At 45.1% G+C, this 19,630-nt stretch overlaps 1 protein-coding gene across 2 annotated transcripts in view; it reads left to right on the forward strand.

The window, feature by feature from the left end:
- Positions 1–19,630, forward strand: part of CFAP43 (cilia and flagella associated protein 43) — a 73,115-nt gene that overhangs the window by 26,618 nt on the left and 26,867 nt on the right. Inside the window, exons 15-19 of one of the 2 annotated variants that reach the window (XM_083182057.1) lie at positions 5,077–5,232; positions 5,566–5,696; positions 6,483–6,636; positions 7,419–7,514; positions 9,680–9,757. In XM_083182057.1, the coding sequence (XP_083038183.1) occupies positions 5,077–5,232; positions 5,566–5,696; positions 6,483–6,636; positions 7,419–7,514; positions 9,680–9,757 (615 nt within the window). The remainder of the gene's footprint in view (positions 1–5,076; positions 5,233–5,565; positions 5,697–6,482; positions 6,637–7,418; positions 7,515–9,679; positions 9,758–19,630) is intronic. The other variant, XM_083182059.1, reaches the window with a different exon arrangement.

Consider the following 19,630-nt stretch of genomic DNA (forward strand, 5'->3'; position numbering starts at 1 on the left):
GGGGGTCGCGGGGGGTGCCACGAATTGCAGGAGGGGGGGTTGGGGGGGGGTGGATGCTGCGAATCGCGGGAGGGGAGGGATTGCAGAGAATCGCGGGAGGGGGATCGCGGGGTGGGTTGCCGCAAATCGCGGGAGGGGTGTTACGGGGGCGGGGGTTGCAGCGAATCATGGTAGGGGGGGTCACGGGGTGGGGTGCCGAGAATCGCGGGGGGGTGTGTGTGTGCCGTGAATCGCGGGAGTGGGGGTTGTGGGGGGGGGGGTGTGTGACGCGAATCGCCACAAGAAAAAATCAACACAGAAAGGTCAACACATGTAAATGTTGACATAAGTGTGGCACTTCATTGGTGTCCATGTCGACACATGAGAATGAATATGAAAACATTCAAAAAATGAAAAAAAACTTCAAAAACTCATGTCAACCTTTTTCATTGTCGACCATAGCCATGTCAGTGTTTTCCATGTGCAATTTAATTCTGGAGCTGCCGCGAATCGCGGGGGGGTGCCGCGAATTGCGGCAGGGGGGGGTCGCGGGGGTGGGTGCCGTGAATCGCGGGAGGGGGGGTTACGGGGCGGGGGTTGCGGCGAATCATGGGAGGGGGGGTCGCGGGGGTGTGCCGTGAATCACGGGAGGGGGGGTCACGGGGTGGGGTGCCGAGAATCGCGGGGGAGGTGTGTGTGTGTGTGCCGTGAATCGCGGGAGTGGGGGTGGGGGGGGGTGTGACGCAAATCGCCACAAGAAAAAATCAACACAGAAAGGTCAACACATGTAAATGTTGACATAAGTGTGGCACTTCATTGGTGTCCATGTCGACACATGAGAATGAATATGAAAATATTCAAAAAATGAAAAAAAAAAACTTCAAAAACTCATGTCAACCTTTTTCATTGTCGACCATAGCCATGTCAGTGTTTTCCATGTGCAATTTAATTCTGGAGCTGCCGCGAATCACGGGGGGTGCCGCGAATTGCGGGAGGGGGGGGGGGTCGCGGGGTTGGGTGCAGCGAATCGCGGGAGGGCGGGGTTCACAGGGGTTCTGGTGGGGGGTTGCCGCGAATTGCGGGAGGTGGGGGGTCACGGGGGGTGCCGCGAATCGCGGGAGGGGGGTTGCAGGGGGGTGTGACGCGAATCGCCACAAGAAAAAATCAACACAGAAAGGTCAACACATGTAAATGTTGACATAAGTGTGCCACTTCATTGGTGTCCATGTTGACACATGACAATGAATATGAAAACATTCAAAAAATGAAATAAATCTTCAAAAACTCATGTCAACCTTTTTCATTGTCGACCATAGCCGTGCCAGTGTTTTGCATGTGCCATTTAATCCTGGGGCTGCCGCGAATCGCGGGGGGTGCCGCGATTTGCGGGAGGGGGGGTGGTGCGGGGGGTGGGTGCCGCGAATCGCGGGGTTCATAGGGGTTCCGGTGGGGGGTTGCCGCGAATTGCGGGAGGGGGGGGGGTCGCGGGGGGGTGCCGCGAATCGCCGGAGGGGGGGTTGAGGGGGGTGTGACGCGAATCGCCACAAGAAAAAAATCAACACAGAAAGGTCAACACATGTAAATGTTGACATAAGTGTGGCACTTCATTGGTGTCCATGTCGACACATGACAATGAATATGAAAAAATAAAAAATAAATAAAAATAAATCTTCAAAAACTCATGTCAACCTTTTTCATTGTCGACCATAGCCATGTCAGTGTTTTGCATGTGCCATTTAATCCTGGGGCTGCTGCGAATTGCGGAGGGGGGGGTGCCGCCAATCGCGGGAGGGGGGTCGCAGGGGGGGTGCCGCCAATCGTGCAAGGGGGGGTCGCGGGGGGGGTTTCTTTTTGCCGCGAATCGCGGGAGGGAGGTCGCGGGGGGGGGGGGGTTTCCGCGAATCGGGGGGGGGGTCACGGGGGAGGGTTTGCCGCGATTCGCGGGAGGGGGGGTCGCGGGGTGGTGGTTATGCCGCGAATTGCGGGAGGGGTCGTGGGGGGGTTCTTTTTGCAGCGAATCGCGGGAGGGGGGGTCGCGGGGGTGTTATTGCTGCGAATCGCGGTAGGGGGGGTCGCGGGGGAGCTGGTGTTTTTTCCGCGAATCGCGGGAGGGGAGGGGTGCGCGGGGGGGGAGGTTTTGCCGCAAATCGCGGGAGGGGGGCGCTCACCTGATGGCTGTGGAGTAGCAGTGCTGGGCAACATGGGAAGGCAGTGGGTGTCTGGCACTGTCTGTGGGCTCACTGGGCTGGTTCTCTGTCACATACCTCCCAACATGACCCTCTCCAGGAGGGACACAATGCTCTGTTTCTAGACTTCCCCTTAATGTATGATTGCCATCACCTGTTTTAAACAGGTTAATTTCTCAGAAAGGTGTTCAGCACAGATGAAGGCAATCACACATTAAGAGGAAAGTCCAGGAACAGAGCGTTATAGACACAGACACCCACTTTGAGTGACAGATGTAGCCAAATATATAGGAGATATATATATATATATATATATATATATATATAAATAAAAACATACACAGCCTCTGTCAAACATATATACACATTCTCCTACCCCCAGGCAGCCACTGCTAGGCATACCATTCCCCCACAGTGCATCCTACCGTTGGTGTGGGGGTTCACTGCTCCCTGCTGCTACTGGCTCAGGATGTGGCTGGCTGGCAATGCAATTATGCGAACGCTGCTGGCATGGCCGCATTCCGCAATGCTTCGTGCCAGCTCCTCAGCGCCGCTGGTGCTAGGACAGGAGCATGGGGGGAGGGGGTGGACAGGCAACTTCTAGCTGTACACGGGTGGGCAGGCAGGCTGCAGCGGGGACTACAATACGTGGCCGAAGCACTGGTCAGCAGCCAGCCCGGCCAAGCCACATTGTCACCGCTGCTGCTGTGCCCCCGTGCGCAGGCAGAGCAGAGGCACAGACACCCCTTGCTCTCCCGGGCACCGCTGTACTGCGCTCCGTCCGAGTCCCCTGCCAGCGGCTGTGTGCTCCAGCTCTCCCATACACAGAGCCTCCTGGCAGAGGCACTGTGCACATACAGCCCAGCACGGGGGGGGGGGGGCTTGCGGATTTCGGCTGACCGGCAGGGGGGGGAGGCTGCCGCCCACTGCCGAAGATCTCTGCTGGAAGCTGATGACCAGCCAGGGATGGGGGAGCGAATTTAATATCGGCGGGCTCCAGCACAGGGGGAGGTCTGGCTCTGGTGCAGGGGGGAGGTTGGGCTCTAGCACGGGGGGAGAGGTCGGGCTCCGGCGCAAGGGGCACTCACCGTCACCGAATGCTTGGCAGGGACCAGCTTTCTTCCTTTTGCTCTCCTCCGCGGGAACTTTCTTGCTGCTGCTGCTGCAGCTGCTACTCTTGCGGCTCACTACCGCCCTCCAGTGGCCGGCGCCCTAGGCAAATGCCTAAACCTGCCTAGTGGTGGCGCCGGCCCTGCTGGCACCACTGGGCACCAATGTTATTTATAAGCAAGTTATATATACAGTGTATATATTACTGGCACCACTGTCCACCAATGCATTTTTATAAGCCAGTAATATATACATTGCTGGCACATGCCAGCAATGTATATATTACTGGCACCACTGCCCACCAATGTATTATTTTTATGGCGGCAATGTATACATTGACAGCGCAGGCTAACAATGTATACATTACCTCAAGCAATTAACATGTAGGTAAGCGGCACTAATGTGGCATAATATGTAATAGCCATTATGGTGTGTGATAATGGGCATCATGGTGTGTTGCATACTATTTAATGGGCATCAGTGTGTGCCATTATGTGTAATGGGCATTATGGTATGTGACATAGTGGGCATCATGGTGTATAGCATAATGCATTATGGCCATCGCAGTGTGTGGCATAATATGTAATGGGTATTACGATGTGTGGCATAATGTGTAAGTGGCATTACGTTGTGCAAAATCAAGAATAGATTTTTAGCAAAGATTGGAAAAAAAAACATTATAAGGCCAATCAAGAGGCGGGCAGTGGGTGGTCATGGAGCGGTCCTCTGTAAGGGAGTCTTTAAAACCAAAGGTGGTAACCCTTATTTTATTATGGCAATAGAGTATACATTGTTGGCACAGGTGAATGGATTTTTCCGGGTGGGGCAGCGTGTACCTGATCTCTGGGCTCTGAATATATGCAGCCCGATCAGTTTTCAATCAGGCACCAAGAACAGAAATGCACTGAATAAAATGGCCGCTGCTCCCACCCTTGGAATTCAAACCCAGCCCACTATGTAAATAGCCTTTTATATGAAAGATTTTCAGCAAAGTCTTTCACCTCGTGAAAATCTCTTGCTCTTTGGGAAAATGGCTCAGTGTGTACACACTACTTTGGGGAAATATATATCTATCAAAGATTTTTGGAAAGTCTTTTGAAATGAAAATCTTCTAATGTGTATGGGCCTTTACAATGATTGCCTGTGTGTTCAAAACATTAGTCTTATGTCATTTTCTGTTACTGTATTGGTATAACCTGTTAATGTATGACAAGTGGATCAATTTTGGTGCTTTGCTTGTTAACAATATAAATGTTCATCTCACGTATACCCCTCGTGCTGGCTATTCTTATTTTTGCTTATTTTAATACATGTTGATGTTAGATATTATCTGCCACTTTCTTTATGGTGGTACTAAATGGATTTGTCAACTGTATATTGAGATGCAAAAAGTTTTCAGTTAAACTTGAAAACAGGGCATGTAGCCCAATGTATGTGAGTAAAGCCCCATACACTACCCATGTGTATACTCAATATCCATAACGATGCATGCTTCCGCACATCGTTAATTACCCCGTCACCTGAACATGCAGGTCAATTTTGGCTTTTGTAGCCAATGACCTGCATGTTCTGCAGGGTCCCGGTGAGGTCACTGAACGATATTGTTCAGTGTGCATGCACTATATCATCCTCTTGCGGAACACTATAAAACATTTCCTTTCAATAATCTAACTACCAGTAGATGATTATGTGATTGGTTACTCTGGGTTTCAGAACTTTGTTATATGAACCATTAGTTTAGGCACACTAGCAAATACAGACGTTATGCTTCTTGTGATGTGATTGTCTGATTTCTCTATAGGAAGTCTCCAGTGATCATGTTAAAGTTCTCCATGTAGAAAAGGAGGTTCGTGGAAGTGACCTTGGGCCTGGATCTCTGTGCTTGTCTCCGCATCACAGGTGGCTGGCTGTGGCTGCAAAAGATGGGACTTTGTATCTTCGAGATTCATTGAACTTGGTAAGTATATATAGATCTGCCACTTGTGTACTATGGTGCATACATCGGACGCCCATCATTGACCTTCTGAGAACCCTGTGTTCTTGCGTAACCCCTCCCAGTGGCTGTTACTGGTAGGAACCCACACATGCCATCATTGTAGAATAATTTAGTGAGAGCCAAACACTTAGCTGTGCATCTAAGCACATCACATACTAAAGCACCTAGTGCACCTTGATGTGCTTGCTTTCCTGCTATGACATTTATAAAATGTGCCTATTAATCCAACATTTGACAATAATCCAGCATTTATCCATTCTATTTTATAAAATACACCCTGTCTTCTAATCCCAGGAAAGCTTTGCTCAAATATGTTGCCATTCCTATCACACTGGTGGCATCTGCTCAACAGCATTTTCTTCAGATGGACAGACATTGGTTACCACAGGGATGGGAGATGGAGTACTGGTGTGTCTGGGTTGGAGGTGAGTTCAGCAAAGTAGCTGTTCATTTTTAATACAGAGATCACTAAACCTGGTACACACTAGAGAGAGCGGTGTATACCCCTGATGATACCGCGGCTGATGGGTTGACATATAGGGGGAAATTTACTAAAGGAAATTTGTAAAAAATAGGTGTATTTGTATCCAGAAATACACTTATTTTTGACATTTACTATCCCGAAAATACGGCAATTCGTATTCGTATTGATAGCACTTCAATACGAATTGCTGTATTTTCGGGATAGTAAAAGTCAAAAATAAGTGTATTTCTGGATACAAATACACCTATTTTTTTTACAAATTTCCTTTAGTAAATTTCCCCCATTGTATCTGCGCTACACATCAGAACAATGCAATGAACGATAAAGCAATTCATGTAATTCATTGAAGTTTGCAGTGTAATGTTATGCAGGTTGAGCCCTCCATATTCAAAATGCTTGGGACCAGTAGTATTTTGGAAATAAGATTTTTCTGTATTTTGAAATATGTGCATACTATAATGAGATACCTTAGGGATGGGACCCAAGTCTAGTCATGGAATGGATTTATATTTCATATACACCTTATACACATAGCCTGAGGGTAATATTATACAATATTTGTTAGAATTGTGTGCATTAAACCAAGTTTTTGTACATTGAATAATCAGAAAGAAAAAGTATCACTGTCTCAGTGGTGCTCAAAACATTCTGGATTTTGGAATATTGCATATGTTGGAATTTTGGATGTGGGAAACTCAACCTGTACAATGTTCTGTTGTGTTCGCAGACCTCCTGGGAATAATGCATTGAAGGCAGCTTATGAGTATGGAAGGACCCTCAGCATTTCTCTTCAGGATGCAATATTCAGTGAAAATGAGGCTTTGCTGAAGATGCCATTGTGGACACCTGATGCCGATGCGATGCCTGTTCCAGATAAAGAGGTCTATTCCTAAATACATGTCCTCCATATGTGTACATGGCTATTTATGTGTGGAGAAGGGGTCATAAAGGGTTATTACTCTATACATATCCATGGCCTTAATGAAGAATTACATAAACTAGCTGGACAGGTGAAGATCTTATGTAAAAAGTGTCCCCTAGCTGTGGCATGACACCGCGGGCTGTTGGAGCCCAATGCTGATTTCAAAATACGGGGGACCCCCAAATTTTTTGCCCCCCCCCCCGTATTTTTGGAACCAGGTCCGGCTCAATGAGCCCGGGGCTGGTTATGCTGAGGAGGGGGGACCCCACGCCATTCTTTTTAACGAAATTAACTTTTACACATTTTTTAAGACAGGACCATGCACAGATCTCAATGATCTGTGCATGGTTCTGGAAAACTCGCCTGTCAGAACCTGGTCTGCATGTGTGGAGATCTTTAGTAACATTTTCCCATCTCATTAAATATGCGATTTGTATACTTTTCAATGCGAAAACATCTGGATGCGAGTTCCGGCGGTACTAAAATTCACACCTTCAAAATGTGAGTTTTTGCGGAAAAATCCACAGTTTTTGCCGTTTTTCACATCTCCTTAAATATTCAAATTCGGAAAAAACATGCATTTTTGGCAATTTTTTTGCCTAAAAATCGAAAAAACAACAACACTTTTTTCATTAAATGGCACCCAAAATGTTTGAATGTTTTGCCTTAATTCCTTATCTCACCCAATGTAATATATCCTGTAAGATAGCTCTAAAAATGTTTTATATTTTCTTCATTCAGGAAAAGCAGCTAAGTGTGGAAGTCACTGAACAAGAAAGCAGCCTCTTATCAGCTGTGAATGGAGATCCCACTTGGCTCGATCAGAAATTGGATGAGGTATGTACAGTATGACAGTTTAGAAATGATTTCAACTTAAACATACCATGTTGCTATTAAACAAAATGTAACAGCAGTCAGTCTATGTAACAGCCAGGGCCAGATTACGGTTTGAAGGGGCCCGGGGCACATAACACAAGGGAGCCCGGGGGAAGGGCATACCCTAAACATGACCCATTCCAGAAGGAAAAAAATGCTCTGTTTCTGGACTTCTCTCTTTGGGGGATATTCAATCTGGGATCACGGCTGTCGATCCCCGCCGACAGCCGTGATCCGGGCCCGTTTGCGGTCAGAACGACCGCAAAACGACAGACGGGATTCAATGCAGCTCCCTATTCAATGCTGTCATTAGCGACAGCATTGATGCGGGATCACGGCAGAACGGGCCCGACTTCAGAAGCTGTCGGGCCCGTTCTGCCAATAAAGGCCGTGGATTGTCGTTATCCGGGCCGCAGATCGACAATCCACGGCCGTTTCGCGGCCACGCACCCTTTGCGCCCATCGGCAGGTGGGACAATCCACGGCCGTTATCGGCAGAACGGGCCCGACAGCTTCTGAAGTTGGGCCCATTCTGCCGTGATCCCGCATCAATGCTGTCGCTAATGACAGCATTGAATAGGGAGCTGCCGCTATTTCCCACGTCGGAAATAGCGGCAGCAGATTGCATACCCCCTTAATATTATTGTTGCCACCTGTGTTGAACTACTTAATTAATAATAAGGGAATTTCAACACAGGTAATCATGAATTAATAAGGAAGTTCATATAGAGTGAGGATTGTATCCTTCCTGGATGGGTCACATTGGGATGTATGGATTGTGTATATTACATATAAACCACTGAAGCATATTACTGAATAGTATATTACTAATAGTTTAATAATGCCCGGGTACTGTTTACTGCTCCACCTAATTGAGAGACAACTATTTTTATAAAGTTTCCTTGCAGTGGAACAAAGACAACACAAAAAAACATTAAAATACATATAGAGAAATAAAATCTACTGTATCATCTATCTTGTCACATGTAAGATTATCATCAGCCTCTGTACTACTTATACACTGGAACAGGGAAGCTAGTGATGTCACTGTGCTTAGACTGGAGGGCCAGTGACAGAGTACCCCCTGTTTCCCCCCCTTAATCTGACTATGGTAACAGCCTGCTGTGATAAAGTGTCTATAGCATGCTATATATGCAACCCTACTTATATTGGTAATGCCAAATGTTGATTTACCTTGTGAAAGTAGCAAACATTTGATCACATGACCTATTGGTACATATTTCACAGTTGATCTTTGTAATATTCTATTGATTTTTGCAATCCTAGAACCTCTAGGAGAGAGATAAAGTACCAGCCAATTAGCCTAACTATAATTTTTCAACACAGTCTGTCAAATGGCAGTCATGAGCTGATTGACGGGCACTTTGGGCCCGATTCAGACCTGCACGCTGGAATGCCAGTGTTCGGAGCCTAGCGAACAGGTAAACGCTGCCTGAAAAATGCACTCCCCCTGAACTACCCCACCCCTGTGCACGCTTGTGAATGCCAATGCAGCCATGTACACAGGGGGGGAATCTTTTACCATGATTTTCCCCCTGCTTGCAGTACTTAGTGATGTCAGCGGCCCTCCCTCCCAACAGCTGGGGAATGCCTGGGTTTTCTGGGGATGCCCAGAGGGTGTCAATCACCCTGCGAGCAGCAAGCGAAGGCTAGCCTTCGCATGCTGCCTGCGGTTGGATGGCTCACGCATGCGCACTGCCTACTGTGCGCATAGGCGGTTCACCGATAATCGCATGGCTGGGTCTAGAGCAGGGCTGGGCAACACCGGCCCTCCAGATGTTAATGAACTACACATCCCAGGATGCTTTGCATTAGTTTTGCTATGTGGCCATGCTGAAACTGATGCAAGGCATGCTGGGATGTGTAGTTCATCAACATCTGGAGGGCCGGTGTTGCCCAGCCCTGGTCTAGAGTGTATGTGAGCAAACAAACACTCCTTTGTAACCTACATTAGAAGGCTCAGTAGCCAAAATACCTTATATACTAGTATGTAAGTAATTTACTCTATCAAATGAAATAAATGAAGGTTTAAAATAAGCCATCTAACCGCTGCATAGTTCATGTAATGATATTCGCTGTTCATCTTATATGTTTATCATGAAAAGGTTAGAAAAGAAGAAACACAGAAATATTTTGACCAAAAGAAAACTCTGAGAAAAGGCATAAAGGAGCTCCGGGATAAAGTAAGGAAATCTGAGACGATTTATAATTGGAAGGAATGAACAAGAGGGAGATTGTTATATATAAAGGTGTAATGCCGTATACTATCCCTGTACTATAGAGTCCATATCAGATGGAGTTTGGATTGTGATAAATGACATTGTTCATTAGATCTACATGTGCAATCTTTATTAGTCAATCCAGCCTGTAAAATATATGGAAATAGTTGTTTCTGCATGTTAAGTGCTGCTTTAAGTATTGCTGGTATGTACCAATCTAAAAATAAGAAGATGTCTACTGTGCACTAACTCTCACATCAGCCATCCTTAACCCCTTCCCGACAATTGACGTACATTTACATCATGGTCGGGAAGTACTTCCCGACACATGGCGTAAATGTACGTCATGGCTTGTAACTGTCACCGCGTCTATAGACGCGGTGACAGTTTCAACATGTCTGCTGTCCCTGACAGCAGACATGTCCGTGCATGCCCAGGGGGGGCTGCGATGCCGCCCCCCCGTCGGCGATCGCTGTGATTGGCTGTTCAGTGTGAACAGCCATTCACAGCGTTTTCCTGTGTCACCGGCGAATAACGTTCGCCGGTGACACGGGATCGGAGGTGATTGGTGCTGTAAAGTACAGTACCAATCACCGCGGGGTGTAAGGGTGACACTGGTGTCACCCCACCTCACCCCGCCCGCCCCCAAAGGCCGTGATTGGTTCGTCGGACCGACGGACCAATCACAGCCAAGGAGGGGGATTTAAACTAACGGTGACTGCACTGCAGACGCCATTCCGGTCTGGAATTGCGTGCAGTGCGGTCACCGTGCCTAGCTGCCGCAGTATACTGACCTGAACCTTGCCAAATACTTACCTGATCCTTGCAAATACCTTGCCTGATCACTGCTTCATCACTGCTTGTAGTGTGCTGGATGCTTCCTGGATCCTGTTACTTGTGACTTCCTGTGTTGTGAACTTGTGCTGCTGCAGTGTAATAGCGTTAGATAGAGAGAGATAGAGAGAGATAGTGTCAGAGAGTGCTATATTTTGTGCTGCTGCAGTGTGATATAGTTATAGATAGAGACATAGAGAGAGAGAGATAGAGAGAGATAGAGAGAGATAGAGAGAGAGAGATAGAGAGAGATAGAGAGGCCTAGTGACAGAGAGTGCTATATTTTGTGCTGCTGCAGTGTGATAGTTATAGATAGAGAGATAGAGAGAGAGAGATAGAGATAGTGACAGATTGTGCTATATATTTTTTATATAACTGACTGCTGCCCCCCCTTTTGTGCTGATCAGTATAAATTAACTGATCAGCAACTTTTTGGGGGCGCAGTTTTTTTTTTATATATATATATATACCTGTCACTGCTGCTGCTGCAGTGTCATAGAGTGATAGATAGTGAGAGATAGAGAGATAGAGAGAGATAGTGACAGAGAGTGATAGAGAGTGCTAAATTTTGTGTCTGCTGCCCCCGCCTTTTGTGCTGATCACTATATCTGAGGTGATCAGCAACTTTTTGGGGGTGCAGAGGTTTTTTTTTTTTATATATATACCTGTCAGTTGCTGCCAGTTGCACTGTCAGTTGCACCAAAGGTTGTGCACCTGCTGCCCCTCACTGGTAATCAGTGTCGCATCACTGATCACCTTTTTTTTTTTTGTGGGTGCTGTGGGGTCTTTTTTTAATTTTTTTTTTACACACACTGTGATTTTGTGGGTGTCCTGTGGCCACTGTGCGCTGATCAGTGACGTACATCACTGATCAGCTTTTTCGGCACAGGGTTGATCTATTTTTTTTTTTTTTTTGATCAAATTCCTGTTGCCTTTGAGCGCTGTTCAGTGACGGACGTTACTGGCCAACATCTGTGCTCAATTTTTGGCGCAGGACCTTTTTTTTTTTTTTTAACCCCTTCAATTTTTTTTTTTTTAACCCCTTCAATTTTTTTTTTTTTAACCCCTTCAATTTTTTTTTTTTTTGTATAAAGTATTTTTTTTTTCTGCACTACATACACACTACACACTACATACCCCCCGGGTTGAAATAAAGTTTGTACCCCCCCCTACACTATACACGTGTTGAAACATTTCACTACCAGTAACACAAAAATAAAAATGGCATCCCAAATGTCATCCCAAATGTCATCCCAGTCATCCAGAAGAATGTATTCAGCGGAGGAGGCATATGCCATGCTTGCCTCTGACTCTGACACAGCCAGTGATGCAAGCGGGGAATTTGAAGGCTTCGTCTTAAGCACCTCTTCCTCCTCTGGTGATGAGGGACCCCCTCAAAGACGCCCCCGTAGAGCAGCTGAGACCCCCCCCCCCCCCAATAATTGATCTCGTATGGACCCCACCACCAGACAATTTTGAGCCCCAGGTTCCTGAGTTTTTGGCCATGCCAGGAATCCAATTTGATTCCACAGGTCTCAGAGAAATTGACTTTTTCAAATTATTTTTCTCTGATGATTTTATAAATTTAATGGTGGACCAAACTAATTTATATGCCCAGCAGTTTATTGCTCAAAACCCCACGTCATCATTTGCTAGGTGGACCCCTGTAGATGCAGTAGAGATGATGACGTTTTGGGGTCTGGTGTTTCATATGGGCATAGTAAAAAAGCCAGAAATTAGGCAATATTGGAGTACAGATGTTCTGTACAGCACCCCATTTTACCGTATGGCTATGCCCCGGGCTCGATTTGAGACGATCCTTAAATTTTTGCATTACAACGATAATGCACAGTGCCCACCCAGAGATGATCCCACCTTTGACCGGCTATTCAAAGTCAGGCCGGTCATTGATCATTTCAGTGCCAAATTTGAAGACATGTACATCCCAGATAAATTCATTTGCATAGACGAGTCCCTTATACATTTTAAAGGAAGGGTTAAATTCCGCCAGTACCTTCCCAGTAAGAGGACAAGGTATGGCATAAAAATGTATAAGCTGTGTGAAAGCACCTCAGGGTACACTCACAGGTTTAGGGTATATGAAGGGAAGGATTCAAGAATTGAACCGCCAGAATGCCCCCCCTCCCTCGTAGGTGTTAGTGGAAAAATTGTCTGGGATTTAGTGCACCCCTTCCTGGATAAAGGTTATCACCTCTATGTGGATAACTTTTACACTAGCATCCCCCTGTTTAAGGCCCTTGGTTCAAGAGGTACAGCAGCTTGCGGTACTGTGCGCAAGAACCAAAGAGGCCTCCCAAAAACGCACATTGCCCAAATAATGAGAAGGGGTGAAAGCAGGGGAATATGCACCGAAAATATGTTGTTGGTCAAATATAAGGACAAGAGGGATGTCCTTATACTGACAACAATTCATGGAGACAGTACCACCTCCGTCCCTGTACGAGGTACCAGTACCCACACCTCAAAACCTAATTGTATCCTGGATTACAATAGGTACATGGGCGGAGTGGATCTTTCAGATCAGGTACTGAAGCCGTACAGTGCCCTGCGGAAAACAAAAATCTGGTACAAGAAGCTGGCCGTGTATATCATCCAGATGGCACTGTATAACGCTTACGTGCTATTCCGTTCTACCGGCCAGAGGGGGACATTTATGCACTTTCAAGAGGAAATCATAAAGGGCCTAATATTTGGGAACCAGCAGGCAGAGGGCCCCAGTACTTCTAGTACTGGCCCCCGTATTGTACCAGGGCAGCATTTTCCTGATGAAATCCCCTCCACTGGAAAAAAGGGCAGGACACAAAAAAGGTGCAAAGTTTGCTATAAAAAGGTAATAAGAAAGCAAACTATTTTCCAGTGTGACACTTGCCCCGACAAACCCGGCCTATGTATAAAGGAGTGTTTTAAAATATACCACACATCTATGGATTATTAGGTTCATAATTTCACCGTGCTTCGGGGGTCTTGCTAATGCCACATAGCACCCACCATTCATTCCACCAGAATCTGAGCTGCAAAATCCAAAAATCACTCCTTCCCTTCTGAGTCCTGCCATGCACCCAACTGGTATTTTTTGGTCACATGTGAGGCATTGCCGTACTCGGGAGAAATTGGGGCACAGATTTTGGGGTGCTTTTTCTCCTTCATACCTTCTGAAAATGAAAAATTTTGAGCCAGAACTGCATTTTTGTGTAAAAAAATGTAATTTTTCATTTTCACTGCCCACTTGTATCAAAATTGGTGAAACCCCTGGAGGTTTGAAATGTACACTATACCCCTAGATGAATTCCCTGAGGGGTGTAGTTTGCAAAATGGGGTCACTTGTGGGAAGTTCCACTGTATTGGTGCTTTGGGGGTCTTGCTAATGCGACATAGCACCCACCATCATTCCACCAGAATTTGTGCTGCAAAATCCAAATATCACTCCTTCCCTTCTGAGTCCTGCCACTTTTTGGTCACACATGAGGCATTGCCGTACTCGGGAGAAATTGGGGCACAGATTTTGGGGTGCTTTGTCTCCTTCATTCCTTCTGAAAATGAAAAATTTTGAGCCAGAACTGCATTTTTGTGTAAAAAAATGTAATTTTTCATTTTCACTGCCCACTTGTATCAAAATTGGTGAAACCCCTGGGGGTTTGAAATGTACACTATACCCCTAGATGAATTCCCTGAGGGGTGTAGTTTGCAAAATGGGGTCACTTGTGGGGGGGTTCCACTGTATTGGTGCTTTGGGGGTCTTGCTAATGCGACATAGCACCCACCATCATTCCACCAGAATTTGTGCTGCAAAATCCAAATATCACTCCTTCCCTTCTGAGTCCTGCCACTTTTTGGTCACACATGAGGCATTGCCGTACTCGGGAGAAATTGGGGCACAGATTTTGGGGTGCTTTGTCTCCTTCATTCCTTCTGAAAATGAAAAATTTTGAGCCAGAACTGCATTTTTGTGTAAAAAAATGTAATTTTTCATTTTCACTGCCCACTTGTATCAAAATTGGTGAAACCCCTGGGGGTTTGAAATGTACACTATACCCCTAGATGAATTCCCTGAGGGGTGTACTTTGCAAAATGGGGTGACTTGTGGGGGGGTTCCACTGTATTAGTGCAACATAGCACCCACCATTCATTCCACCAAAATCTGTGCTGCAAAATCCAAAAATCACTCCTTCCCTTCTGAGTCCTGCCATGCACCCAACTGGTATTTTTTGGTCACATGTGAGGCATTGCCGTACTCGGGAGAAATTGGGGCACAGATTTTGGGGTGCTTTTTCTCCTTCATACCTTCTGAAAATGAAAAATTTTGAGCCAGAACTGCATTTTTGTGTAAAAAAATGTAATTTTTCATTTTCACTGCCCATTTATATCAAAATTGGTGAAACCCCTGGGGGTTTGAAATGTACACTATACCCCTAGATGAATTCCCTGAGGGGTGTAGTTTGCAAAATGGGGTCACTTGTGGGGGGGTTCCACTGTATTGGTGCTTGGGGGGTCTTGCTAATGCGACATAGCACCCACCAAAATTCCACCAGAATCTGAGCTGCAAAATCCAAAAATCACTTCTTCCCTTCTGAGTCCTGCCATGCACCCAACTGGTATTTTTTGGTCACATGTGAGGCATTGCCGTACTCGGGAGAAATTGGGGCACATATTTTGGGGTGCTTTTTCTCCTTCATACCTTTTGAAAATGAAAAATTTTGAGCCAGAACTGCATTTTTGTGTAAAAAAATTTAATTTTTCATTTTCACTGCCCACTTGTATCAAAATTGGTGAAACCCCTGGGGGTTTGAAATGTACACTATACCCCTAGATGAATTCCCTGAGGGGTGTACTTTGCAAAATGGGGTGACTTGTGGGGGGGTTCCACTGTATTGGTGCAACATAGCACCCACCATTCATTCCACCAAAATCTGTGCTGCAAAATCCAAAAATCACTCCTTCCCTTCTGAGTCCTGCCATGCACCCAACTGGTATTTTTTGGTCACATGTGAGGCATTGCCGTACTCGGGAGAAATTGGGGCACAGATTTTGGGGTGCTTTTTCTCCTTCATACCTTCTGAAAATGAAAAATTTTGAGCCAGAACTGCATTTTTGTGTAAAAAAATGTAATTTTTCATTTTCACTGCCCACTTGTATCAAAATTGGTGAAACCCCTGGGGGTTTGAAATGTACACTATACCCCTAGATGAATTCCCTGAGGGGTGTAGTTTGCAAAATGGGGTCACTTGTGGGGGGGTTCCACTGTATTGGTGCTTGGGGGGTCTTGCTAATGCGACATAGCACCCACCAAAATTCCACCAGAATCTGAGCTGCAAAATCCAAAAATCACTCCTTCCCTTCTGAGTCCTGCCATGCACCCAACTGGTATTTTTTGGTCACATGTGAGGCATTGCCGTACTCGGGAGAAATTGGGGCACAGATTTTGGGGTGCTTTTTCTCCTTCATACCTTCTGAAAATGAAAAATTTTGAGCCAGAACTGCATTTTTGTGTAAAAAAATGTAATTTTTCATTTTCACTGCCCACTTGTATCAAAATTGGTGAAACCCCTGGGGGTTTGAAATGTACACTATACCCCTAGATGAATTCCCAGAGGGGTGTAGTTTGCAAAATGGGGTCACTTGTGGGGGGGTTCCACTGTATTGGTGCTTGGGGGGTCTTGCTAATGCGACATAGCACCCACCAAAATTCCACCAGAATCTGAGCTGCAAAATCCAAAAATCACTCCTTCCCTTCTGAGTCCTGCCATGCACCCAACTGGTATTTTTTGGTCACATGTGAGGCATTGCCGTACTCGGGAGAAATTGGGGCACATATTTTGGGGTGCTTTTTCTCCTTCATACCTTCTGAAAATGAAAAATTTGGAGCCAGAACTGCATTTTTGTGTAAAAAAATGTAATTTTTCATTTTCACTGCCCACTTGTATCAAAATTGGTGAAACCCCTGGGGGTTTGAAATGTACACTATACCCCTAGATGAATTCCCTGAGGGGTGTACTTTGCAAAATGGGGTGACTTGTGGGGGGGTTCCACTGTATTGGTGCAACATAGCACCCACCATTCATTCCACCAAAATCTGTGCTGCAAAATCCAAAAATCACTCCTTCCCTTCTGAGTCCTGCCATGCACCCAACTGGTATTTTTTGGTCACATGTGAGGCATTGGCGTACTCGGGAGAAATTGGGGCACAGATTTTGGGGTGCTTTTTCTCCTTCATACCTTCTGAAAATGAAAAATTTTTAGCCAGAACTGCATTTTTGTGTAAAAAAATGTAATTTTTCATTTTCACTGCCCACTTGTATCAAAATTGGTGAAACCCCTGGGGGTTTGAAATGTACACTATACCCCTAGATGAATTCCCTGAGGGGTGTAGTTTGCAAAATGGGGTCACTTGTGGGGGGGTTCCACTGTATTGGTGCTTGGGGGGTCTTGCTAATGCGACATAGCACCCACCAAAATTCCACCAGAATCTGAGCTGCAAAATCTAAAAATCACTCCTTCCCTTCTGAGTCCTGCCATGCACCCAAATGGTATTTTTTGGTCACATGTGAGGCATTGCTGTACTCGGGAGAAATTGGGGCACAGATTTTGGGGTGCTTTGTCTCCTTCATACCTTCTGAAAATTAAAAATTTTGAGCCAGAACTGCATTTTTGTGTAAAAAAATGTAATTTTTCATTTTCACTGCCCAGTTGTATCAAAATTGGTGAAACCCCTGGGGGTTTGAAATGTACACTATACCCCTAGATGAATTCCCTGAGGGGTGTAGTTTGCAAAATGGGGTCACTTGTGGGGGGGTTCCTAAATTTTAGCATCTTATGGTGCCTAGAAACCTACATGGTGCCTAAAAAATAATCTCATAAAAAGGAGGCTCCAAAATCAAGTAGGTGCTCCTTCTATTATGAAGCCTGTGGTTTGGTCAACGTGCACACTAGGGCCACATATAGGATATTTATGAAAACAAAAGAATTGGGGGAATCAATTTTTAGTCACATTTCTCTAGTAAAATGTACTGTGTTCCTTAGAAAAATGTATTAAAATTGCAAATCTGCAAAAAAAATGAAATTTTGAAATTTCACCTACACTTTGTTTTAATTCCTGTGAAACACCTAAAGGGTTAACAAACTTCCAAAATGCTGTTTTGAATACTGTGAGGGGTGCAGTTTTTGAAATGGTATCATTTATGGGGGTGTCTCACATACAAGTCCCTCAAAGTCACATCAGAACTGAACTGGTCCCTAAAAAAATCAGTGTTTGAAATTTTCTTGAAAATTTGAGAATTTGCTATTCATATTGTAAGCCTCCTAGTGTCCAAAAAAATTATAAGGAAGTTGAAATAATGATGGAAACATAAAGTAGACATATGGGGTGAAATGTAATAGGATGAGAGATACAGAAAGTGAGAGATTTGGTAAGAAATCTCCAGTTTTTTTAAAGTGGCAATCATTGACACAGCAAAATCACACTGGTTTTGCTGTGTCAATGATTGCCACTTTAAAAAAACTGGAGATTTCTTACCAAATCTCTCACTTTCTGAATCTCTCATCCTATTACATTTCACCCATGGTCTATGTTAGTTATTAACTATTTTGAGTGGTATGATTATTTGTCTCACAAGCAGAAAATTTAACATTTTGCAAATTGCTAAATTTTCCATTTTTTTACGACATTTTGGTATTTTTCACAAAAAAACACAGACTGTATCGACCTAAATTTACCACTAATTTGAAGTACAATGTGTCACGAAAAAACAATCTCAAAATCACTGGGATAAGTAAAAGCAAAAAAAAGTTATCCCCACTTAAGTGAGACATGTCAGATTTGAAAAAAAGGGCTCTGTCAGGAACGCAAAAACTGGCTCTGTCAGGAAGGGGTTAATAGTTTTCTATTTCTCACGCATGGGCAGTGGCGTAACTACTGTAAAGCAACCCCAGCAGCCGCTTGAGGAAGCAAGTGGCAGGAGGGTTTGTGTGGGCAATGGCACTCGCTCGACGCACTGACATGCTGCTACCTGCCACTGCCCACTGGCTGAGCACCGGAGGCGAGTCAGTCGCAGCACAGGTGCGGCCATGGCAGAGACGACAAATCCCCCACTGATTCATTTGACTGTACACAGAGCCGGCTATTGGCTACTGTGTACAGGATGGGCGGGCGGATGGGCGTTCTAGGGTGGCCTGGGATGCGTTGGAGCCAAGGGAAGCAGCAGTGTCTGCTGGTCTCTCTTCCTCTCTCCTGCTTCAGCTTGTCTGTTTTGGCAAGGGGGAGCAAAATTTATAGTTACACCACTGCGCATGGGTTAACTTCATCTTTGGATGACATTAGCTCATTTTGTGCAATGGAACAGCCCTTCCAGAGAAAGATAGAAAACCTGGGGGTTTCAGAAGTAACAATTGGATAGATCAGACAAAACAAATTGCAAGAAAACCCTGTTTTCCACTGGTGCAACATTTTTGGGGCTAATTGGATACCCCCATGTGTTTCATGCACACAATTATTAAAAATCTTGTACAGGTTGAGTATCCCTTATCCGAAATTCTCGGGACCAGAAGCACTTTGGATTGCAGATTATTTTGTATGTCAGATATTTTTGTAATTCAATGTGGTATCTTGAGGATTGGACCCATGTGTCAACACAAAATGCATTTATGTTGTATAAACACATAAGCACATGAAATATACACAATATATTTGATTTGTGCATGATATTAGGTTTTAAAACATAAAACAAAGTTTGGGTACTATTTCAGGCATTGAATTATAATGCTAAGCAATCAGTTCCTTGCACATATTTAGTGCCAGTTACAAATCATGTGCCCAGTAGTACCAGTTACAGATGTCCCCAGTAGTGCTTTTTAGCAAAAAAAGTACATTCAGGAAACTATGGTTTTTGGAATAATTTGGATAACAGGGAAACTCAACTTGTATGAAATATCTTTCAGGCTCTGTGTATGAGGTGTAGATTTCGGTGCTCATACTGTGTGTCCTTTTAG

The sequence above is a fragment of the Crinia signifera genome, chromosome 4 (assembly GCF_055691185.1).
Source record: "Crinia signifera chromosome 4, ASM5569118v1, whole genome shotgun sequence".
NCBI lineage: Eukaryota > Metazoa > Chordata > Amphibia > Anura > Myobatrachidae > Crinia > Crinia signifera.